The following is a 26,862-nucleotide window of genomic DNA, read 5'->3' on the forward strand; positions in this document are numbered from 1 at the left end:
ACACCTTATGGTCTTATAATTAACAAAAATTTCATGGAAATAGTTTAAAAGGTTAAAAAAAGACAAACTACTGCTTAACTCAGTAGCAAATTATGTATTTAAATAAAATACAAAATAAATTAGAACACTATCAATACCACTACAGTACTATTAAACTGTATATTAGTTTCTGATAGTTATCGATGGAGAAATCAGTGTTTGCTGCTGTGTTCTTTTGGTTGACTGTAAATGAATCAATTCAGTGCAGATATCTATTGCGGAATATGGACTGTCTTCATACAATGCTTTTGATGATTGCATCCTCCAAATTGTCATTTCCATTGTAACATTCAAGATGATTGGTGTCACTTTCAAATCCTTTGCAACTCCTAACTTGCTTTGAGTAGTGAAATCATTTTATTTACACTCCTAGCGTTTCTGGTATCTCCAAGCCTGAATGCTTGAAACTGCAGTGAGCAAAACAGCTCTGAATTGTCTTAATGCTTATTTCTCACCAACTATCAGTGACAAAATTCACTGCTTTTTGAAAACAAACACACAAAACTGACACTATTTAAAAACTGTTTGCTCTAAGCACAGAGTTATCTAACGGCCACACAACTGATGCTAATTAGGAACTGTTCAGCAACTGTCTCCTGTCCCAATTAAGCAACAGTGCCCTCCAAATAAGTGAAGGGAATCCAGTTAACTGATGGCTAAATTAATCAGAATCCATAGTATTTCTTATTGTAACTTCTAGTAATTTTTTTAATGTATTGCTATCTCAAAACAACCGATTTTATATATGTCAGTGATAATAAATCTAATTATGATAATGCATTTTGGGTCACCCAATACCTTCTGAACAAACAATATATAGTCAATGATAGAGACCTTAGTAGTGATGTTTAACAGTGTTGCATGGGATGCAAGTTATTAGCTCTTTGGATATGACAACATAGGTGGATAAGGTAGTCAAAATGACATTTACCTTGTCTGCCTTTACAGGCAAGTATATTGAATACAAGACATGGAACATCATGTAGGAGCTGTACATGACATTGGTTAGACCACTTGGAACATACGAACAAGATTTAGTTTCAAGGAGAGATTGGATGGGCTGGGATGGCTCCTACGCACCTCTTATGATGTGACGTAAATAGGGTAGATAGTCACAAACACAGATTTTGCAGATGCTGGAAATCGTGAGCTACACACAAAAATGCTGGAGGAACTTAGCAAGTCAGGCAGCATCTATGGGAAAAAATAAACAGTTGATGTTTTGGGCTGAGACCCTTCATCAGGACTGGAAAGGAAGGGTCTCAGCCTGAAACACTGACTGTTTATTCCCCTCCACAGATGCTGCCTGACTTGCTGAGATGGTCACAAGTCATTTTCCTATGGTAGGTGAACATAAAGCTATAACACATAGGTGAGAGAGGAAATACCTAATGGATATCCAAAGAACAAGTTTTTCACACATGTGGATTTTTGGAACATAAGGGGCTGTACTGTTCTATTGACAAAGTGCAAAATGAAGAGTTACACTTACAGAAAAAGTGCAGTATAGGTAGACAATAAAGTACAATTAGATGAGAATCAATTACAGATGGAAGTTGTAAACAAGGGAACTCAGTCCTAATTCCACAAGCGAAGACAGAAGATGATAAAGTGCTGAAAGTAGAACTGACAAGACTGAGTGGCCTCTCAACTACATTGGAGGGGAGCTGTAGTTAGAAGAAAGGTGTACTCCCCGTTGCTATCTAAGGGATCTGACAATATTTCAATGAAGTCCAAAGCTTGAAGAAAAGCATTTTACCTCCTGACTGAGTACATTACAGCCCCAATACTCGACACTGAACTTAACAATTACAATAGTTTGTAGCTGAACTGACTAATTTTGATAAAGGGGTACCATGGTAGCATATCAGTTAGTGCTACACTATTACAGTTTGGGGTGTCGGAGTTCAATACCAATGCTGTCTGTAAGTTTGTACGTCCTTCCGTAAGCGTATGGGATTCTCCGGATGCTCCGGTTTCCCCACTCAGTCCAAAGACGTACTGGTTAGTAGGTTAACTGCTCATTGTAAATTGTCCTGTGATTAGGCTAGGGTTAAATAGGTGAGATGCTGGGCGGTGTGGCTCGTTGTGTCAGGAGGGCCTGTCCCGCACTTTATCTCTAAATAATGTCATCAATCTGCAACGTTAACCCTTTTTTCCTGTCTCCTTAAGTGCTTTCTGACGTGCTATTTCCAGCATTTTATTTCAGATTTCTAACAGAGTAACATTAACTCTTCTTCTCTTCGCATAAACTTATTTAGATTTTATTTCAGGCATCCAGCACTTGCAGGTTTTTATTTTCTGCAATAGGTTGGGGGCCTATGTGGGTGTATTGGTAAAAAGCAAAGGGATATTCAATCCTATGAATCAATGATTATTTTTGAAAAAAATGACACATTATTTTAAACATAATGGAATAAATTTTCAAGTACCTCCATGACAAACCGTTTATCATGACTTCCGCCAGTTTCTGATATCAATTCATATTTCAAACCCCTTCTCTTTTCGTTCAGTTCCATAACAGGGTTTTTTCCACTGGCTGTTAGGATAGGGCCCTGCGTTCTCATCTAAAAGTAAATACATAAGCAGAAATTTTATGAATAAAACACAAAATGCTTTGATTTAAACCAGTGTTTTCCCAAATAAACTAAGTAAAGGTTTCATGATTTACACAGAATATTTCTATTCATCTGTGTAGGTTGGTAATACAAAAGACAACGCCCAGTAAGTGGGTGAAAGGAACTACTGGTTCCCAATGTATAAAGGAAACAGACTTAAGATCGTAACACACATGTTCAATCTTTTCAATCTCAACTTGTATACTAATTGCTATTTTCGGCCACATTTAGTAGTTTTTGAGAAGTGTTTCCCAGAATCACCAGCACACATACTGCACAAATTAAACTTTAAGTTCGTCGACATACACAACACTGAGAACCTAATGTGGTCTGTACATACTGGCTGTGTGGTGACAAAAGCACAATAGTGCCTCTTTCACCTCAGACAGTTGAATGTTTAGTATGGGCCCCCAAATCTTAAGAATTTTCTACAGGGGCACAACTGAGAGCATCCTGACTGGCTACATCACTGCCTGCTATGGGAACTGTACTTCCCTCAATCGGAGGACTCTGCAGAGAGTGGTATGGACAGCCCAGCGCATCTGTAGATGTGAACTTCCCACTATTCAGGACAGCCACATAGACCGGTGTGTAAAAAGGGCCTGAAGGATCATTGGGAACCCAAGTCATCCCAACCACAAACTGTACCACAGCATAAAAGCCAGGACCAACAGGCTCCGGGAAAACTCCTTCTCCCAGGCCATCAGACTGATACAATTGTATTTCTAAGCTATATTGACTGTTCTGCTGTACATACTATTTATTACAAATTAATATAGATTGCACATTTAGATGGAGTCATAATGTAAATAATTTTACTCCTCATGTATGTGAAGGATGTAAGAAATAAAGTCAATTCGATTAGACATAACAGAAGATAATATGTAAGGTGACATGCTCCTCCTGCTGCATACACAGGCCTGCTGGGTACTCCTGATATCTGGACCGAAGGTTTTCAGTAACATCCCAATTGCTCATTCTGTACTTTGAGCAGCCAAGGGCCACATTTCTCCTGTGTCAGTGGAGGCACTATGTTTCAAAAAAGTTTTGAGCACATCCTTGAGTTTTTCGCCTACTTACTTGGTAATCTGCATCCATGATAGAAATTAGAATAGCTTTTGCTTTTGTCAAGCATGTATACAGTCAGGTAAGCTCACCAATGCTTCTACATTCTGAAGTGGTTGAAGAAAGCACATCTATATCTATGAACATCTATGTTCACGTAATTCTACAGATGCGCAGAGTACAGCATCCTAATATGCTGCATCATTGCATGCTTCAGAAACCGCACTGCAGTGATGGCTTTAAAATGGGTAGTCAAAACTGCCCAACGCATCACTGGCACCAGCCTACCCACCATCAAGGACAGATATACAGAAAGGTGCCAGACAAGGGCCAGTAACATCATGAAGGATCCCACCCACCCTGCTCATGGACTGTTTGCCCCTCTCCCATCAGGGAGGAGGCTACACAGCATCTATGCAAGGACAACCAGCCTCAAAAACTGTTACTTTCCCCGAGTAGTAACATCTCCAACCACTAACTCACCCTTCCGCACCCCCAATCACCACTTCTTTATCATTTCTTGTCAGTCACCTTATGTACAGACAATCCTATGCCTAGCATCACTTTATTGACATAAAATCAATGTATATAAACTGTCTATGTATTTATATTTATTGTGTTTTTTATCTTATTGTGTTTTTGTTTGTGCTGAATTGGACCTGGAGTAATAATTATTTCATTCTCCTTTACACTTGTGTACTGGAAATGACATAAAGAATCTCTTGCTTTTTTTGGATTTATGTCCCTTCTTTCTTTGGATCGCTACTTGTTTTCACCTGGGATGGAAATCTCAGCAAGGTCAATACTCTCGTTTAACCCTCATGGCACTTTCCCACGATATAACATCTACTAAAAATTCCACTAGGAAAAATAATTTACCTGTGGGTAGATACAGCAATTTTCTTTTAACTCAGATTAATATAAATCTAAATGTGTATAGCCAAATATTATATTGGATTAATTTAACATTAATTATGGACTATATAGACAATTTCACAAGACCCAGCTTAAGAACAACAATCTGCATTGCTGGAGAAGTTGTTAACCTTTGAAGTAAATATGTGGTTGCTACATGTGCTTCCATTAATAATCGCAAGATACGTCCATCAACAGGACGAGCACTACAATTAGACCTTCCAAACCACAATGCTCGAGTCACAAAGTGATATAAGTGTTGGTGTGAAGACCATGGGAAGTGTTTAGCAAGTGACTAATATTACAGCATCACAGAACAGAAGGCAAGCATTATACCTAATTTTGTCTTCTCCCTTGCAAAGAGTGACTATTACACCCACTCAAATCCTGGATTTCCAAAAATATTCACCTGGATGAATAGTTAGTTACCAGAGGCACACAAACCATCCACCATGAAACCTGTTCAAACATGCAAAAACATCATAGCTGATTTAATCTCGGCCTTTACTCTTCTTTCTTTCCAGGTCTCACTCTAACCTTCAACTCCATTTTAGTCTGTGATCTGTCCGGTTCAGACTTGACTATACGCAAAGACCTGGTCTGCACTGCTCTGTAGAGTCAAAAACCCAAAAGTTCTCTTAATGAAGAAATTCTTTCTGATCCCCTTAATAAATGCCTTTCTCTTTACTCTGAAACTATCCTACCTAATCCTAGATCTCCCATAAGTGAATCTCAGCTTCTACTCCTTGAAGCCCCTTTTGAAACTTGTAATCAGAATATCTTTCTTATAAACTTCAGGAAATCTAGGTCCAAGCTCCCCAGTTATTCCTCAATTAACCATTCCTTCATTCCAGAATAGTAAGCCTTCCCTGAGCTTGCTCCAAGTATATCGTCCCTTCCTTCCTTAAATAAGGAGTTCAAAATTTTATGAATTATTCTACATAGGCACACTCCAACACTTTTACCTTCATTTACAATCACAAATGAGCTATGTAATTTCAGAGATGACTATTGGTCCAATTTGTGAAATTTTAATTAGAGCAATAAATTGCAGATAACCAAGATAATCAGAACTGGAAGCAAAAACCCATTCTAGAACACATTCTCCTCCCCACTCCAACATCCATCTTTGAACACAGAACACTACAGGCCCTTCGGTCCACAACGTCTGTGCTAGGCATGATACCAAATTAAACTAACCCCACCTGCCTGCATGTGATTCACCTGCCCCCTTTCCCATCTGTCTGAAAGCCACTTGAACACCATTGTTGTATCCATTTTCACCACTACCTCTGGCAGCCCATTCTAGGTGCCTGCCACACTCTTTGTAAAAAAAACTTGTTCTGCACATTTCCTTTAAGCTTTCTGCCCTCACTTTAAAGTTATGCCCTCTAGTATTCTACATTTCTACCTCAAAAAAACTATCTAATATTTGATCTTTCAAAAATCGACCCACTTCCTCTTTAAATGCCTCATTGATCTCACCTCCACCTGAGTGAAGCAGCACAGTATTGCTCCCCTATTCTCTCATTACACCATCTTCTGCATCCAATATTGCTCCACTGATGTCCAATTTAGATTAAGGAGCAACAATTCATTTTGCATGTGGGTACACAGCAGCCCTTGGGACTTAATGATGAATCTAACAATTTAGACAATCAGCTTGTTTTTTTTTCTCCAAATATCTTTCTATATTTTTAAAAAAATTCCGTTTTAGTCTCTACTGTCAGCTTTCAAAGTAATCCCTTCTGCAGATATTCCCCATTCTCTCCACCCCATCTCCTCTTTGCAATTAAAGCACACTTATTTTTTCCAGTTAAAATTTGGTTGGAAATATTTTTATGTTTGGGGTCACATTTTACATCAAAGATTCTTACAATTAGGGAACAAATGGATCAGGACACAGCCTTTCCCCTACATTGCAGTAACAACCTGTAAAGTATTAGAGCCACAAGTAACTTAATTTCTTATATTCAATTTATACCTGAACAAATTGATCAGGGATTTATTGCAGTGTTCTTGTTGTGTCTTTTTACTTAATGACTAGGAACTGAATGTAGATTCAGAAGTCCAGTTTTCAAACAGCACATAGCAAATAAATTGCGGTAAATATATTGGATTCAGCAGAAAAAAGAAAGGAAAAAAAATCAACTGAGCATCTTTGTTGCTATGGGAATTGTTTTGTTTTCTAACTTCATTAGCTAAATGAAAGAAAAACACAGGAAGCCTGAGGATCAACGTGTTGACTTTGTTTCTACTTTAATGAGGTGTACACTTATGACTTGATGTACTGACATATGGCATTCATGTAATTTTACATAAAAGAATCCTTAATTAAATAATATATATATACAATATAACTCAAATATTACTGTAAAATTAAATACACAACAGAACTAATAGCGTATAATGGAAGTAACTCAGACTAGCTTTTTGAAAAAGCAATGTTAATATAAATATTTTTTTTTAAATTCCCTGAAGATCCTTACAAACTATCCATGATAGGGTGACTGCCTGTGTAATGAACCAGGATCATAACACATATGAATGTTTTACCAATCTTAAACTTCCTGGAGGTAATCATAATTTATGGTTATGTGAGAATAAAGGTACTTAGTTCAGTTTCCTCCTCAATTAACCTTATCTTACTGTGATCTGATAAAAATATCTTGGGATTTTCTATGCAAATCTACAGTTACCACATTCTGTCATGATGATTCTAATTTGTCATTACTGGGCTAAAATTTACTGCAGCAGGTAGCAATTGTGTCATTTCAGGGAGTCAGACAGATTGTCTAGTCAATTAGAATAGGTTATGTATAATTGCTCATTTTAATCTTATTTTTCTTCTACTAATTCAATTTGAAACACCAACTGAATATGAAAGGTGATTGGCCCAGTGTTCAAAGGTGATTTACTTGTTATGCTTCACAGCGTTCCAGGAAATAGCTACAGTCATGATTCGTAAATCATATACCTATCAAATGTCAGTTTCTCTTCCGGTTACTCCCCTGTGTAATTCTGCAAGAACAAACTATCTTCAAGAAAAACCCAGGTGTTACGAAAACAGGAAGGAACTTCAACTGATGCAAATAAAGATAATAAATGCTGAATTTATTTTAACACTTTTAATCATGCAATATTTTAAAGAAGTTATACCAGCTACTAATATACACAAATGTTACAAAAGCAGAATGATAAAGTGACTTCATAAATCTATTAATATTTGAATATCTAAAGACAGGTACCTCGAGAGTATTGGTGCTGGTAGCAGGAACACAGCCAACTGCGTCATTACTGGAGTTTGTAGAAACAGTTTCATTTTTATCATCACCAGAGGACTTCTCCTCCACTTCCTGAGATTCCAATCCCATCTTCAAATCCATACCAGTTGGACAGCCCATGGACTGTAACACCTAAGACAGCCATAATGTGACTTCATTAAGTAAAAAAAAAATCTTCAAGTCCAAGACAAAAATTAGTAGACCATCATATACAACCTACGTAGTGGCACTGGAGTCACTGCTGGTCAGCTAAGGCAGCGGTCTCCAACCTCCGGGCCGCGAAGCATGCAGGGGTGCAGTGGTAGCCGGGACGCACCCAGCACATCTTTAAGAAAAAAGTTGAAATAATTAGGTGCCGCCCGATTCGCCTCCGGTCTGGGCCGACATTTACGTGCTGGGCGGCACCTAATTAATTAGCTTGTTTATTTTGGCTTTTTCCTTAAAGATGTGCTGGGTGCGTCCCGGCTACCATTGCACCCCTGCATGCTTCGCGGCCCGGTATCGGTCCCCGGCCCGGCGGTTGGGGACCACTGAGCTAAGGTATGAATGAACCAGTGGGGTTAAGCAATTATCATGGTCATCTTGGGTACCAGATAATGCAAAATTCCAAAAACTCTACATTACTACTTTAATACCAAAATAATTAATCCACTATAGTGTAAAGTTCTATTAAAGGTAGATTTTGGATCATTCACTTAATCACTAAACCTCAAATAATTCCTATGCAAAATCAATAAAACAGCTCACAATCGTATAACAAAATGCTAATATACTCAATACACCTATTCCTGGAAAGTAATCGTTGAAATTGAAAACCTTGCTGCTCACAATATTCAGCAGAAGAACTTTTGTAATCATTTCAGATGTTGCAATTGAAACACAAATTATGAACAAAATACTTCCAAAAACAATCACATTGTAAGTATATTCTTGCTGAAATGGTGAAGAGAATTTACTACAGTGGATTCTGATTAGTTGGGCCATCAGTTAATTGGGGCAGCTGCTTATTTGGGACAATACTTAAAGAACAAAAACTAATCGAGAAAATAACCGGGACTCCCTTAATTTACTTGGAAAACTATGCTGCTTAAATGGGACAGGAGAATGTTGCTGTACAGTTTCTAACTAGCATCAGTCAACGTGTACTTGCTGTGGTCATTAGACACAACATGTGCTTAAAGCAAAGTTTTTAAGTATAGTCAGTTGCATATGTTTGTGTTCAAAAGCAGTGATTTTTGTCACTGATAGTTGGCTAGAAATAAGCAGTAAGGCAATTCAGAACTGTTTTGCTCACTGCAGTTTCAAGCAATCAGGCTCAGAGATGTCAGAAATGGCCAGGAGTGAAAATGAAACAATTTCACTACTTCAACATGTTAGGAACTACAAGAATTCGAAGGTAACAACAATCATCAAATGTTAAAATGAATATGAAGATTTAGAAGATGCAATCATTGACAGCATTGTATGAAGGCAGTCCATTATCTGCACCAGGTGTCTACACTAATTTTGTTCATTTACAGTCAATCTAAAGAACATAACAGTGCACACTGGATGAATTCCTCTGTTGATAACTATTAGGAACTAATACACAGTTTTTTAGCACTGTAGTAGAATTGGTAAAGTTAAAAATTGTTCTGTATTTCATTTAAATACATAATTTGTTATGTAGTTAAACAGTAGTTTGTCTTTTTTTTTACCTTTTTAAATATTTTCATGTAACTATGGCTAATTAGGCCATCTGCTTAATTGGGCCAAAATGTCTTGGTCCCGATGTGCCCCAATTAACCAGAATCCACTGTGCCTTTATTAAGGATGAACAAAACAGGCAAATGGATAAATTCCACTTTTGATCTAAAATTGTACATTAATAAATGGAAAGCAATAATATATTTAATTCATGCATGAAGTTGCTCACATAAATACTGATGTGCTTTAGTGGTTTAATATAATTGCTGTTATAAAAGTGTTGCAAAGATTGTTAAAATCTTTGTTCTTGATGTTCTTGTTGCATTTTTGTTATTGTTTTGTGCAGGGGAGGGGTATTTGGGTGCTGATGTTCCTGTTGCACTTTTGTGCGGGGGGAAGGGGTTGGGGAGGTTGATGATTGTGAAGCAAAGTACGGTTGGCCATTAAGTTAAAAGCAATATTAGAAAGATGGAAAACCTACAACACAATACAGGCTCTTCAGCCCATAAAGATGTGCCGAACATGTCCTTTCCTTAGAAATTACCTAAGGTTACCCACAGCCCTCTATTTTTCTGGACTTCATGTCCGGGAGTCTCTTAAAAGACTCTATCGTATCTGCCTCTACCACCGTTGCCGGCAACCCATTCCACGCACTCACCACTCTCTGAGTAAAAAACTTACCCTGGACTTCTTCTCTGTACCTACTCCCCAGCACCTTATACTCTATTCTTGGTTAGGGCAACTGTAACGAAAATCAATTTCCCTCGGGATCAATAAAGTATGACTATGACTATGACTAAACCTGTGTCCTCTTGTGGCAACCATTTCAGCCCTGGGAAAAAGCCTCTGACTATCCACACGATCAATGCCTCTCATCACCTTATACACCTCTATCAGGTCACCTCTCATCCTCCGTCGCTCTAAGGAGAAAAGGCCGAGTTCACTCAACCTATCCTCAGAAGGCATGGTCCCCAATCCAGGCAACATCCTTGTAAATTTCCTCTGCACCATTTCTATGGCTTCCACATCCTCCCTGTAGTGAGGCGATCAGAACTGAGCACAGTACCCCAAGTGGGGTCTGACCAGGGTCCTATATAGCTGCAACGTTACCTCTCAGTTCCTAAACTCAATCCCATGATTGATGAAGGCCAATGCACCATATGCTTTCTTAACCAGAGTCAACCTGCACAACAGCTTTGAGTGTCCTATGGACTCGGACCCCAAGATTCCTCTGATCCTCCACACTGTCAAGAGTCTTACTATTAATACTATATTCTGCCATCATATTTGACCTACCAAAATGAACCACTTCACACTTTTCTGGGTTAAACTCCATCTGCCACTTCTCAGCCTAGTTTTGCATCCTATCAACGTCCCATGTAACCTCTGACAGCCCTCCACACTATCCACCACACCCTCAACCTTTGTGTCATCAGTAAATTTACTAACCCAGCTCTCCACTTCTTCATCCAGGTCATTTATAAAAATCACAAAGAGCAGGACTCCCAGAACAGATGCCTGAGGCACACCAATGGTGACCAATCTCCAGGCAGAATATGACCCATCTACAACCACTCTTTGCCTTCTGTGGGCAAGCCAGTTATGGATCCACAAAGCAATGTCCCCTTGGATCCCATGCCTCCTTACTTTCTCAATAAGCCTCACATGGGGTACCTTGTCAAATGCCTTGCTGAAATCCATATACACTACATCTACCTTCAACAATGTGTTTAGTCACATCCTCAAAAAATTCAATCAGGCTCTTTAGGCACGACGGCCTTTCACAAAGCCATGATGACTATTCCTTATCAAATGTTCATAAATCCTGCCTCTCAGGATCTTCTCCATCAACTTACCAACCACTGAAGTAAGACTCACTGGTCTATAATTTCCTGGGCTATCTCTACTCCCTTTCTTGAATAATGGAACAACATCCTCAACCCTCCACTCCTCTGGAACCTCTCCCATCCCCATTGATGATGCAAAGATCATCACCCGAGGCTCAGCAATCTCCTCCCCACAGTAGCCTGGGGTACATCTTATCCGGTCCCGGTGACTTATCCAACTTGATGCTTTCCAAAAGTTCCAGCACATCCTCTTCCTTAATGTCTATGTGCTCAAGCTTTTCAGTCCACTGTAAGTCATCCCTACAAATGCGAAGATCCTTTTCCGTAGTGAATACTGAAGCAAAGTACTCATTAAATACCTCTGCTATCTCCTCTGGTTCCAGACACACTTTTCCACTGTCACACTTGATTGGTCCTATTCTGTCATGTCTTATCCTCTTGCTCTTCACATACTTGTAGAATGCCTTGGGGTTTTCCTTAATCCTGTCCTCCACGGCCTTCTCATGGCCCCTTCTGGCTCTCCTAATTTCATTCTTAAGCACCTTCTTGCTGGTCTTATAATCTTCTAGATCTCTATCACTACCTAGTTTTTTGAACCTTTCATAAGCTCCTCTCTTCTTCTTGAGTAGATTTACAACAGCCTCTGTACACCATGGTTCCTGTACCCTACCATCCTCTCCGTCTCATTGGAATGTACCTATGCAGAACTCCACGCAAATATCCCCCGAACATTTGCCACATTTCTTCCGTACATTTCCCTGAGAACATCTGTTCCCAATTTACGCTTCCAAGTTCCTGCTTGATAGCCTCATATTTCCTCTTACTCCAATTAAACGCTTTCCTAACTTGAATGTTCCTATCCCTCTCCAATGCTATGGCAAAGGAGATAGAATTGTAATCACTATCTCCAAAATGATCTCCCATTGAGAGATCTGACACCTGACCAGGTTCATTTCTCAATACCAGATCAAGTACAGCCTCTCCTCTTGTAGGCTTATTTACATATTGTGTCAAGAAACCTTCTTGAACACACCTAACAAACTCCACCCCACCTAAACCCCTCGCTCTAGGGACATGCCAATCAATATTTGGGAAAATTAAAATCTCCTACGACAACCCTGTTATTATTACACCTTTCCAGAATCTGTCCTCCTATCTGTTTCTCGATGTCCCTGTTACTATTGGGTGGTCTATAAAAAACATCCAGTAGAGGTATTGACCCCTCCTGTTCCTAACTTCCACCCACAGAGACTCTGTAGACAATCCCTTCATGTCTTCCTCCTTTTCTGCAGCCGTGACACTATCTCTGATCAACAGTGCCATGCCCCCACATCTTTTGCCTCCCTCCTTGTCCTTTCTGAAACACCCTAAAGCCTGGCACTCGAAATAACCATTCCTGCCCCTGAGCCATCCAAGTCTCGGTAATGGCCACAACATCATAGTTCCAAGTATTGACGTTATGAAATATGTTGAAACATAACTACTTTTAATAATTTGCAGACTGTGAAGGTCAGGGCACGGATTTATATTGCGATGTTATGTTGGAAGCAGACAGCTCACCTGGCACAAAGCAATTTACCAGAAAGTTGTTAACAAAATACGCCACTTGAAACAAGTTAGTTAGGATCAGGACAGCAATTAAAAAACATAAGAACTAAAGGAAGGGATGGTAACACTAAGATCCAAGGCACTGAAGGACACAATATTTATATAGAATTCTAGATAATAAGTAAGAAGTAACTCAATCTGCACAAAAGCAAACAAAGGGTGATTAAGAAGAGTTCAATCTAAATACAAAAAAAGAGCACATGATGAATAAAGGTAAGTGTAGTTCTCAAGCATAAGGAAGGTAGCTCAGGAAATTTGTAGGTAGCATGCAAGATCAAAGGAAGACATATAAAAGAGAGAGAAAACATGACCAGAAGAGAAAGAACCTGAACAGGACACAATATTTAGAATTGTTCCTTTGTATTAGATTGAACTAATTAATAAACCTATTGTTAGCTAATGCACCTGTATCCAGTACTTCTGTGAAAAATGAGTCTCATTCTTTAAATGAAATCTCAAAAGCAAAAGGATATTGACAAATTTTGAAATGGATTGAATTTTGATTAATTATTTGTTAATATAAAAAAAGGCTAACAGAAAGCTTATTGGCTCAAACCTATTCCTAGAGGCATTAAAGCAGACTTTGTCTTTAGGATTCACAACGCTTCATGGGTTTATTTCAAGAAAGTTAATGACATGGGAAGAGGCTGCTTATTCAACTTCTTAATTTTTTAATTATTAAAGTATTATAAAATTCTAGGGATAAACTTTGAAAGGAACCTGGGTCACTCTGTGTTTGCTAAGAATTGCAAAAATCTTTTTAAAGGCTTTAAAGGTTACTTATTTAAAATATTCAAGTAGTGCATTGAATATTTTATTCAATTGAATTGAATTGAATATTTAGTTTGGAGAAATTCAGAACTATTTTGATATTTAACTTTTTAAAAAATAAATCTGACATTTATAAACTATGTGAATTACACTAGGTTTGCAAAATGAGGATTTGTAAACAATGGCACTCTTACAGCTATGGCCCAATGGGGAGTTTGGTAAAAGGCCAGCATTGCCCCATTGACAATATAGAAACATTTTGAATGTCTAATCATCAAACTGTTCTTCTTTTATACCAGGGTTTATGGAAATGTTCAGCTCATCAGTATTTTCAGCCACAAATAAAACTTAAGAGAGCAAACAGAGTATACAGTATATCTTGAACAATTTTCAAAAGAAACAAGAGAACACCACAAATCCTTTTAATCCTATTAGAATAAATTACAATAATTATATAGGCAAGGTTTACTGCACTGTTTATTGTAAAATGTAAATTGTGACAGTGCAATCTATCATAATCTACAGTATAGTTCAGTGGGTTTTATCAAGAGTTGTTCTATCTTCATTCTTCAGAATTAAGTTTCTTCAACATTCTTCATTCTTTCCATAACATAAAGAAAGAAAATAACCTAGAAAAAATAATCCTTCAAGGAATTTGCATCTTGTGTATATAACTACCAAAATCTTTGCCTATAGGACTAACAAACCCTGTTTAATAGCAAGAACTTGTGAAATAAACCAACAACAGTTGGCTTATTGTACTCTAAAATAAAAGCATGCGTGAGTTCTTAGCCATGACTTGCATCAACTTCAAAACTAGCTCACTAGTCAAGAAAATAAATAAGCACGATGATCATTAACACACAAAATGCTGGAGGAACAGAAGGCCAGGCAGCATCTACGGAGAATAATAAACAGTTCACGTTTCGGGCCGATACACTTTATCTGGACTGGGAAGGGGGAAAAAACCGAATAAGAAGGTGGGGGAGGGGAAGGAGTTAAGTGAAGCCAGTTTGTGTTATTAAAAATGGTTATTCGAGGCAGTACTTCTCTAGCAGCTTCTTTTTAGCTGGTTTACAACAAAGAGGAACTGCAGTCTAAGCGTGGAATGAGAGTGAAGACAGACCATTTATACAGCATAAATCAGTTCGTGCTGGCGGCACAATAGCATAGAATTAACACATCACTTCGCAGCACCAGCGATCACTGATCAGGGTTCAATTCCACAGACTCCCTCCACGCCCCACTGTCTATAAGCAGACTTCATCTCATGACTGTGCTTGTTTCACTCGGTGCTCCAGTTCCCTCACACATTCCAAAGATGTACACGATAGGGTGAGTGAATTGTGGAAATGCTACATTACTGCCAGAGGTGTGGTGACACTTATGGGCTATCCTGAGCATATCACAAAAGAAATTACTCAAATGATTCATTTTACTGTATATTTTGCTGTACTGTACATTTGACAAATAAAGCTAATTGACCATACGCTTCATTTTGTGTGTTGATTTTATGAAAATCTAGATACACATTCACAAACAAGTCCATTCAATTCTATTTTGGATGCATCCTTGAGACTATATGTTCTAAACAGATGTGCTAACCATAATTAACTTTCCCCAAAAGTGGCTTTAAAAACAGAAAACATCATGACATGTTAACATGGCTCTTACCTTAACTGCAACATTAAGTTTGGCAGTTTTTTTAGATGGTCCTGAAGCCTCATAGGTTTTGCCATCAACGTCTACTGACATAGTGAAAACAGGTGCATGCACTGGACCAGACTGTGAGAGAAGCTTGTACTGCAGGCCAGGTTTAATCTGATTCAATCTCATCAGAGCATTCATAGGTTGGTTAACATCTATTGCTTTGCTTTCCATTACTAGAAGAATCAGTATAAAAATAAAAATTCAAAACTCTTTCAAATTTTCTTTTTTTTAAAAAAAGCTTCACTCAGAAAGAATTACATTTCTTTTTACACATAAATTCAATAAGTGTTTAATTTAAAATAGACAAAACTGTTAACATTTAACCATTGTGTTCTGCGTAGAATTTACAGCTTCAGGAACCTCACAGATATTTCTGCACATCCATTTAATATTCCCATGTCAAACACTTAACTGAGAAATTTTAGTCAGATTAAAGTCGTTGCCCATAGCACACTCCAGACATTAAAAACAATTTTAAAGTGGTCTCTATATAAGGAAATTTCCACCAATGTTGTTTGCAAGACACTGTTCTTTTTAATGTCAAATAAATCTAACTTTCATTGAAATGATCTCACTGAAGCATTCTAATTAAATCCCTAAATTCGATAAACTTTGCTCTGGTGGTATACATCATCTACTGTATCCTTCACACTTCACATTGTGTCTGTACTTTGAAGTATTGTACATGGCACATGGTACATAAAGTTTTCTTTGGATAGGCAATCAGGCAGGCAAAATCAGAAGCTAAAAGTAAAGCTTGTGGTGTAAATCAAGCATTTCCATCATACTGATCTTGAATTGGACAGTATTTACATTGATCCATGATTTCACGTCAGATAAACATGTGGTGGTGAGGAATAAAGATGACAATTGAAAACATCTCTACACTTTGCTACTTGTTCCACTATTACTGTTGTACTTCATATGGAAGATTCTCCTGAGATTCCTGTACAACCATCTCGAAATCTCTTCCATCAAGTTATTGCTACCCCATAAATTCTACTAAATTTACTGTATATCTTGATAAATATCCATTTTCCCCAGCATCTTCGGATGTTGCCAAATGGCCCTGATGTTTATCTGACTTGAAACATCCTACTCATAATGCAAACTCTACACCTACCTTCTGACTTTACCTGATTGACATCTCCTGATTGGCTACCTAAAGAAAACTTTATAATGCATAACGAATAGGAAGCTGAACTTAAAACTACAGAACAAATAACAGCAACCTACTTTTATCTGTCTGTACCTCACCCAATAAGTCCACAGCTATTCCCAAAAACTTGAACATCCAGGTTCAAAGATGGTATTCCAGGCCCCAGTGCTCTATTGTGTTCTCCTTCTACCTTAATCTTCATAATTTTCTATCAATTCCATGCTCAATCCCTACCTCTGTCAGCTCAATTATCCTTGCGCAATGATCAATGCTATCTGATCCAATTCTAGATCCCAATTTACAATGCCAATAAAAAGTATTCACCCCCCCCCGCCCTCAGAAGCTTTCATGTTTCATTGTTTTACAACATTAAATCACAGTGGATTTAATTTGGCTTTTCTGACATTGATCAACAGAAAAAGTCTCTTTCAGTTCAAAGTGAAAACAGATCTCTACAAAGTGACCTAAATTAATAACAGATATAAAATGAAAAATAATCGATTGCATATGTTTTCACACCCCTTCATATGACATACCAAATCATCACTGGTACAGCCAATTGGTTTTAGAGGTCGGATAATTAGTTAAAAGGAGACCTGTATGCAGTCAAGGTGGTTCAATTGATTGTAGTAAAAATACACCTGTATCTGGAAGGTCCAACTGCTGGTGAGTCAGTATCCTGGTAAAAACTACACAATGAAGACAAAAGAACACTCCAAGCAACTCTGTGAAAAGGTTATTGGAAAGCACAAGTCAGGAGATGGATAATTACTGTTGCCTGGCTGCTTCACCAGTTGCAGCTTTATAGGAGAGTAGCAAAATGAAAGCCACTGTTGAAAAATAGTTCACATGAAATCTCGGCTAGAGTTTGCCAGAAGGCAAGTGGGAGACTTCGAAGTCAGCTGGAAGGAGGTTCTATGATCTCATGAAATCAAAATTGAGCTTTATAGCCATCAGACTAAACACTATTGAGCAACACACATCAAAGTTGCTGGTGAACGCAGCAGGCTAGGCAGCATCTCTAGGAAGAGGTACAGTCGACGTTTCGGGCCGAGACCCTGCCGAAGGGTCTCGGCCCGAAACGTCGACTGTACCTCTTCCTAGAGATGCTGCCTGGCCTGCTGCATTCACCAGCAACTTTGATGTGTGTTGCTTGAATTTCCAGCATCTGCAGATTTCCTCCTGTTTGCGAGACTAAACACTATGTTTGGCGTAAACCAAACACCGCACATCATCAAAAACACACCATGCTTACCGTGAAGCATGGTGGTGGCTGCATCATGTCGTGGGGATGCTTCACTGCAGCCAGCCCTGGAAAGTTTATGAAGGTAAAGGGTAAAATGAATGGCACAAATTCCGGGGAAATCCGGGAGGAAAACCTGATGCAGTCTGCAAAAGAACAGCGACTTGGGAGAAGATTTGTTTTAAAGCAAGACAATGACCCTCAGCATAAAGCCAAAGCTACACAGGAATAGCTGAAAAACAACAAAGTTCATGTCCTGGAGTGGCCAGGTCAGAGTTCAAACCTCAATCCAATTGAGAATTTGTGGCTGGACTTGAAAAGGCCTGTTCACTCATAATCTCCACACAATCTGACAGAGCTTGAGCAGTTCTGTAAGGAAGAATGGGGAAAAATTGCAGTGTCTAGATGTGCAAAGCTGATAGAGACCTATCCGCACAGGTCGTAAAACTGCCAAAGGTGAATCTACCAAATGCCAACTTGAAGGGGGTGATTTTGTGTTTTATATTTGTACTTAATTTACATCACTTTATAGAGATCTGTTTTCAAAAGTCTTTTTCTGTTGATCAGTGTCAAAAAAGGCAAATTAAATCCACTGTGATTCTGTAACTTCCCTCCTCTCTCTCTCGTCTCTTATATATAAATAAAATATAATTTTGTTCCAAACTGGAACCTCCTTTTATTGTATTAAAAGGATGAACATTTTGGAATGTGATGAATGTAGGTGGGACACAAAATAAAAAGTAAAGATTTAAAACGCTAACAGCAATGCTTTATGATGAAAAATTCATAAATGTGTGAATGTGCTTAAGCGTTCACCTTAAATTGTCTCCATTACACCAGTTACAGTGACAATTCAACAATACCAATAATTCACAATGACTCAAAAATAAAATCGATAGTGTTTCCACACAATATGCAAATTAAAATCAATTTAAACCAAGAAGGCTGGCTATATTCCTTACGTCTTTGATGGTGTCACCTCAATGCCAGAGCCATTAATAACCTCCCTTTCATGATTTTCCACATTTGCCTTTAATATCTATTCTTCATTATTCAGATGTTTTAATATTCCCCAGATTTTTATAACAATTTTTTAAAAAGTACAAAATTCATGACACCTTGCTACTGTATTCACATATTCCCATAATACATTTACACATTCAACATTTCCAGTTATGCCCACTTCACTGTCCTATTCTAAGAATAGGGCTAAGGTGGTTTATGAAGGGTACTGGTGAGACCACAGCTGGATACGGTGCTCAGTATTAGTCTCCTTATTTTAGGAAGGATGTATTGCATTATATGTTTTCACTTATTTATTTTCATCATGAATTTATGCTTCATCTTTTCTATGGACCCAATATGCTGCAAATTAGTTCCTTCACTTTTTTTGCAATTGATGTCTTTGTGTATAAAAATGTGTTCCTTTTGTGATTTTGTTGTAATTTTCACCCACAATTATGCTTTGAATACTCTAAGGATCTGTAAAATTAGAAATTCTCTGTCCATTCTCATAATAGAGAATTTTAGCAATTGCCTTATTTTCCCATAGCTATCTAAACTTTTTTACTGGCCACAGTTAAACAGTCCCCTACATTCAATTTAGCATCTACATCGATAACAGTATTATAAACATACAAAATTAATAATGGGAGAATGCATCGCCTCCTCAATTCTGTTCATCATTTAAGGAGATTATGACTAATCTGACTATAACCCTATAACCTCACCGCCACATTCTAAGACCTTTCAGAGTCTTGCTACACAAATACTTATGTACCTATTCCTTAAAAATATTCGGATTCTGCTTTCATGACCATTTGAGGAAGAGAGTTCCACAGATGCATAAATTTCAGAAAAAAAAAGTTTGAGTAATACCTTATTTTTTAAAATAATTTTCCAGGTCTAGATTCTGCCACAAAAGGTCAGTTAGATTTCAAGTTCTCATGGTGTCATGTTTCAATAAAATCCTCTGACTCCTCCAAACCCTAGTCTAAATTATCCAACCTTTCCTGATTAAAAGAAAATCCTGCACAATGAATAACATCCTTCCTTAAACAAGGAGTAAACATTGTGCTTAGAACTCAAGATGTGGTCTCAGAAGTACCCTATATTACTTCCCTTCGAATTCAATCTCCTTAGTAATAGCTTTCGTGATTTGCGTGCAGTACGAGCCCAAGTTCCTAAATGTCTCAAATCTTGTTCCTCAGGTTTCCCAGATTTATGCATTCCCAACATTCTCTCAAAGCCAATACCTGACTCTTCCTTTTTCCTTAATTATTGCTTTCTCACTACCATAGTTGTCAGGATTTCTCAACCAGCCTCATTTGCCTGGCTGAATTCTTTCTTACTTTAAGAAAACAAATTCTTAAATTCCACTTGCTTCTCCCCTCCTCTACCAAATCAACAGTGCATGTCCATGTTATTGTAGGACAAATTAACAGTTCTCACTTACACACCCCACTTTCGTTACCTCTACCACCAACTCCAGCAGGGTGAGTATCAGTGCATTAGGATGTAGAATCAAAAAGGATAGCAAATACAGGTACTCAAAGTGTTTTATCTCAATGTACGGAGCATAAGAAACAAGGTGGATGATCTTGTGACACTTTTACGGATTGACTAAGGTTACACATTTTATTTGAGGGATAGGAAGGTAGGCAGAGGAGGTGGTGTAGCTCTGCTAGTAAAGAATGGCATCAAATCATTAGAAAGATGTGACATGAGACTGGAAAGTGTTGAATGCTTGTGGGTTGAGTTAAGAAACTGCAAAGGTAAAAGGACCCAGATGGCAGTTATATACATGTAATGACCTGGTTCACATTTTTACTGCTATGCTGTTGGTATTTCATTTTAGCAGTTCTGTAAGTGTGTTCTGCTTTCAGTCTGGTTGGGTTACCGTTGAAGATAAGGGCACTTAGAAATGTGTGTCATCCAATTAGGTTAGTGGAACTGGGAGAAGGTTCCAGAGAAGTCCATCACTTCGGGAAGTCTGATCACCTGGCTGTACTTCTGCTCCCTGAGTATAGGCAGAGACTGAAGACTTCAGCACTAGTAGTGAGGACCAAGAAGATATAGACAAGAGAATCACAGGAGCGCTTACAGGACTGCTTTGAATCGGTGGACTGGACTGTATTCAGAGATTCATCTTTGAATCTGGATGAGTATGCTGCAGTTGTTACCACAGGTTTCATTAAAACCTGTGTGGATAAGTGTGTGCCTACAAAGACTTACTGTACATTCCCAAACCAAAAGTCGTGGATGAAACAGGAGGCATGTCATCTGCTGAAGGCTAAATCTGTGGCATTTAAGTCTGGTGAGCCAGGTCTGTATCGGAAAACCAGGTATGACTTGTGGAGGGCTATTTCAAGGGCAAAGAGACAATTTCGAATGAGGTTGGAGGTGACATCGCATGTACAACAACTCTGGCAGGGTGTTCAAGACACTATTTCCTACAAAGCGAAACCCAATAGCATGAATGGCAGTGATGCTTCATTACCAGATAAACTCAATGCCTTCCATGCCCACTTCGAAAGGGACAATATAACTACAGCTGTGAAGATACCTGCTGCACCTGGTGACCCTGTGATCTCTGTCTCAGAGGCTGATGTTAGGCTGTTTTTAAAGAGAGTGAACCCTCGGAAGGGAGAAGGTCCCGATGGAGTACCTGGTAAGGCTCCGAAAACTTGTGCCAACCAACTGGCGAGAGTATTCAAGGACATTTTCAACCTCTCACTGCTACGGGCAGAAGTTCCCACTTGCTTCAAAAAGGTAACAATTATACTAGTGCCTAAGAATAATGTGGGCTGCCTTAATGACTATCACCCGGTAGCACTCAGATCTACAGTGATGAAATACATTGAGAAGTTGATCATGACTAGACCAAACTCCTGCCTCAGCAAGGATCTAGACCCATTGCAATTTGCCTATCGCCACAAGAGGTCAATGGCAGATGTAATCTATCTCAATGGCTCTTCACTCGGCCTTAAACCACCTGGACAATACAAAAACCTATATCAGAACGCTGTTCATCGACTATAGCTCACCATTTAACACCATCATTTCTACAATCCTGATTGACAAGTTACCGAACGTGGGTCTCTGTACCACCCTCTGCAATTGAATCCTTGACTTCCTAACCGGAAGACCACAATCTGTGCGAATTGGTGATAATATCTCCTCCTCGCTGATGATTAACACTGGTACACCTTAGGGGTGTGTGCTACTACTCTCTCTACACCCACGACTGTGTGGCCAGGCATAGCTCAAACACCATCTATAAATTTGCTGACAATACAACCATTGTTAGTAGAATCTCACATGGAGACGAGAGTGTGTACAGGAGCAAGATATGCCAACTAGTGGAGTGGTGTCACAGCAACAACATTGCACTCAACGTCAGTAAGACGAAAGAGCTGATTGTGAACTTCAGGAAGGGTAAAATGAAGGGACACATACCAATCCTCATAGAGGGATCAGAAGGGGAGAGAGTGAGCAGTGTCAAGATCTCTGAGGACCTAACCTGGTCCCAATATATTGATGCAGTTATAAAGATGGCAAGACAGCGACTATACTTCATTATGAGTTTGAAGAGATCTGTTATGTCAACAAATACTTCTATAGATGTACCGTGGAGAGCATTCTGACAGGCTCCATCACTATCTGGTATGGGGGGGTGGGGTGGATGTGCTACTGCACAGGACTAAGAAGCTGCAGAGCTACAGGGGGTTGAAAATTTAGTTGGTTCCATGTTGGGCGCTAACCTACAAAGTAAGGGGCACAAAGGTTGGTCTTGGTCTTTGCTCGGCGAGAGATGAAGAAAGAAGGTAAGCCAGAGAGAACCGGTCATAGGATTTCATCTGGTGGGAAACACAATTCGATGGAGCCAAAGCGTGGGAATCTGCTGAGGATCGGTGAATATGGTTTTTGGAAGATTTGAGCTCCAACCTGTGCACACTTGACTGTTTAATTATAACGGGCCCTTTTTGTTTTTTTTCTTTTTTTTTACTAACCCTTTTGTTACGTTAACGTTCACAACCATACTTCTTTATAATTGTATGCAGTGTGTGATCTGTTATTTTCTGCCGACAAGCTGTAACAGGGCATTCACACAAACCGGGGCTGGGGTGGGTGAGACATCCCAATTCTACAGATTTGGCGGGACTGAAGTTGTATGTACCCTAGACGTACAAAGCTGGAGAAAGTGGGGTTTTCTCAGCACTGAATCCAGTGGATGTTAGCAACTGGCTAACGAGCCGTTCCTAGAGACGCCCAGGAAAGGATATTTCATACAGGCCTCCAAACAGTAGCTGGGATGTGAACTACAGATTATAATACAACAGGAAATAGAAAAGGTGCGTCAAAAAAGCACCGTTATGGTAGTCGTGGAAGATTTTAACATGCAGGCAGATTGGGTTGGTTATGGATCTTAAGAGAGTGAATTTGTTGAATGCCTACAAGATGTTTTTTTCCCTAGTTCTGATGGGATGCATCTCAGAGTGCTGAAGGAATTGGTGGAGGTTATAGTAGACGTGTTGGTAATCATTTATCAAAACTCTCTAGACTCTGGGCAGGTCCCGGCAGATTGGAAGACAGCAAATGTCATGCCACTTTTTAAAAAAGGATGTAGGCAAAAGACGGGCAACTATAGGCCAGTTAGCTTAACATCTGCAGTTGGGAAAATGCTTGAAGCTGTCATTAAGAAAGAAATAGTGAAGCATTTAGAAAGGAGTGGTTTCATTAGACAGACGCAGCATGGATTCAAAAAGGGCAGGTCCTGTTTGACAAACTTACTGGAGTTCTTTGAGGACATACTGAGTGCAGTGGATAGAGGGGAACAGGTGGATGTCGTATACTTGAATTTCCAGAAGGCATTCGATAAGGTGCCGCACAAGAGACTTATAAATAAGATACGGATGCATGGAGTCGGAGGAAGTGTATTGGCATGGATAGAGGATTGGTTAAACGATAGAAAGCACAGAGTTGGTATAAATGGGTGTTTCTCCGGTTGGCAGTCAGTGGTGAGTGGGGTGCCGCAGGGGTCAGTGTTGGGCCCACAGCTGTTTACCATTTACATTGATGATTTGGAAGAGGGGACTGAGTGTAGCGTAGCAAAATTTGCTGATGACACTAAACTGAGTGGAAAAGCAAATTGTACAGAGGATGTGAAGAGTCTGCAGAGGGATATAGATAGGTTAAGTGAGAGGGCCAAGGTCTGGCAGACAGAATACAACATTGGAAAATGCAAGATCATCCACTTTGGAAGGAATAATAGAAGAGCAGATTATTATTTAAATGGTGAAAGATTGCAGCATGCTGTTGTACAGAGGGACTTGGGAGTGCTTGTTCATGAATCGCAAAAGGTTGGTTTGCAGGTACAACAGGTTATTAAGAAGGCAAACGAAATGTTGGCCTTCATTGCTAGAGGAATTGAATTCAAGAGCAGGGAGGTCATGCCACAACTATATAGGGTACTGGTGAGGCCGCACCTGGAGTACTGTGTGCAGTTCTGATCTCCATACTTGAGGAAGGATATACTGGCTTTGGAGGCAGTGCAGAGGAGGTTCACCAGGTTGATTCTGGGGATGAAGGGGTTAACCTATGAGGAGAGATTTAGTCACCTGGGACTATGCTCTCTGGAGTTCAGAAGAATGAGGGGATCTTATAGAAGCATACAAAATTTTGAAAGGGATAGATAAGATAGAAGTAGGAAAGTTGTTTCCATTGGCAGGTGAGACTAGAACTAGGGGACATTGCCTCAAGATTCAGGTGAGAAGATTTAGGACGGAGATGAGCAGAAACTGTTTTTCCCAGAGAGTGGTGAATCTGTGTAATTCTCTGCCCAGGGAAGCAGTTGAGGCTTCTTCACTTCACATTTAAGAAACAGTTAGATAGGTTTTTACATAGTAAAGGTTATGGGGAAAAGGCAGGTAGATGGAGCTGAGTTTACGGACAGATCAGCCATAATCTTATTGAATGGCGGGGCAGGCTCGATGGGCCGGATGGTCTACTCCTGTTCCTATTTCTTATGTTTTTATGTTATGTTTTCGAGGAGTTTGTCATTGAGCCTACTAGGACAGGGGTCCCCAACCTTTTTTGCACCGCGGACCGGTTTAATATTGACAATATTCTTGCGGACCGGCCCACCGGGGGGGGGGGGGGGGGGTGTTCAAGTAGGGTTACATTCACCTCAACATGTCTTTTACAGTTAGGGTTGCCAACTTTCTCACTCCCAAATAAGGGACAAAAGTAGCAGTCAAATCCCAGGACACTTACGTTTACCCCAGGAAAGACTACCATGACCATGAAGCCTTGCGCGGGCACCTGTATGCGCATGTGTGACGTGCGCATATGTGACACGCGCGTACGTGCCGATTTTTTTCCACAAATCGGTTTTGGCCTAATCTTCCCAGCTATACTGTACATACATTATTTATATAGGCTGTGTATTTAACATATCATTCCTGCTTTTACTATATGTTAGTGTTATTTTCGGTCTTGTGTGTTGTTTGGTATGATTTGGTAGGTTATTTTTTGGGTCTGGGAACGCTCAAAAATTTTTCCCATATAAATTAATGGTAATTGCTTCTTCGCTTTACGCCATTTAGGCACAAAAGGTTTCATCCTTTAACATCTGCTGGACGATGCTGAGGATGTTCTACGAGTCTGTGGTGGCCAGAGCGATCATGTTTGCTGTTGTGTGCTGGGGCAGCAGGCTGAGGGTAGCAGACACCAACAGAATCAACAAACTCATTCGTAAGGCCAGTGATGTTGTGGGGATGGAACTGGACTCTCTCACGGTGGTGTCTGAAAAGAGGATGCTGTCTAAGTTGCATGCCATCTTGGTCAATGTCTCCCATCCACTACATGATGTACTGAGTGGGCACAGGAGTACATTCAGCCAGAGACTCATTCCACCGAGATGCAGCACTGAACATCACAGGAAGTCATTCCTGCCTGTGGCCATCAAACTTTACAACTCCTCCCTCGAAGGGTCAGACATCCTGAGCCAATAGGCTGGTCCTGGACTTATTTCATAATTTACTGGCATAATTTACATATTACTATTTAACTATTTATGGTTCTATTACTATTTATTATTTATGGAGCAACAGTAATGAAAACCAATTTCCCCTGGGACTAATAAAGTATGACTATGACTATGACTATAGGAACGTTCTACCTTAGCGAGGGAAATAAGGGACAAGGGTGGTCCCGTATGGGACACACCAATTTAGCCCAATGTATGGGTGTCCCGGCAAATACGGGACAATTGGCAACCCTATGTTCAAGTTCAACAGTGCGTGACAGGGAATGAGGAAAGGTGAAGCTGACTCATATCGTTTCCTCATGGCCCGGTACCAGTCTGCGGCCTGGTGGTTGGGGACCGCTGTACTAGGAGATCAGCTATACTGGATTGGGTGTTATGTAATGAATCAGAGGCAATTAGGGAGCTTAAGGTAAAGGAAATCTTAGGAGATAGTGATCACAATATGATTGAGTTGAACTTGAAATATGATGGAAAGAAAGTAAAGTCTGACGTAGCAGTACTTCAGTGGAGTAGAGGAAATTACAGTGGTATGAGAGAGTTGCTGGCCAAAGTAAATTAGACGGAGATGCTGGAAGGGGTGACAGCAGAGCAGTAATGGCTTGAGTTTCTGGGGAAAAGGAGGAAGGTGCAGGATAGATGTATTCCAAAAACAAGGAAATGGCAAAACAGTACAACAGTGGCTGACAAGGCAAAACTAAAATAAAAGCAAAAGAGAGGGCATACAACAAAGCAAGAATTTGTGGGAAGATAGAGGAGTGGGAAGCTTTTAAATATCTACTAAGAGCAACTAAAAGAATCATTAGAAGGGAAAAGATGAAATATGAAAGCAAGCTAGCAAAAAAATCAAAGTGGATATAGGACAGTTAG

General features: G+C 39.5%; 1 protein-coding gene across 3 annotated transcripts in view; it reads right to left on the bottom strand.

Moving 5' to 3' along the window:
- The window catches only part of strbp (spermatid perinuclear RNA binding protein), a 267,170-nt gene that overhangs the window by 42,470 nt on the left and 197,838 nt on the right, over window positions 1-26,862 (bottom strand). For all 3 annotated transcript variants that reach the window (XM_072239910.1, XM_072239908.1, XM_072239909.1), the window contains 3 exons: window positions 15,508-15,716; window positions 7,886-8,053; window positions 2,472-2,606 (listed from right to left, as the gene is read on the bottom strand). In XM_072239910.1, the coding sequence (XP_072096011.1) occupies window positions 2,472-2,606; window positions 7,886-8,053; window positions 15,508-15,716 (512 nt within the window). The remainder of the gene's footprint in view (window positions 1-2,471; window positions 2,607-7,885; window positions 8,054-15,507; window positions 15,717-26,862) is intronic.

This window comes from Mobula birostris, chromosome 22 (genome assembly GCF_030028105.1).
Source record: "Mobula birostris isolate sMobBir1 chromosome 22, sMobBir1.hap1, whole genome shotgun sequence".
NCBI lineage: Eukaryota > Metazoa > Chordata > Chondrichthyes > Myliobatiformes > Myliobatidae > Mobula > Mobula birostris.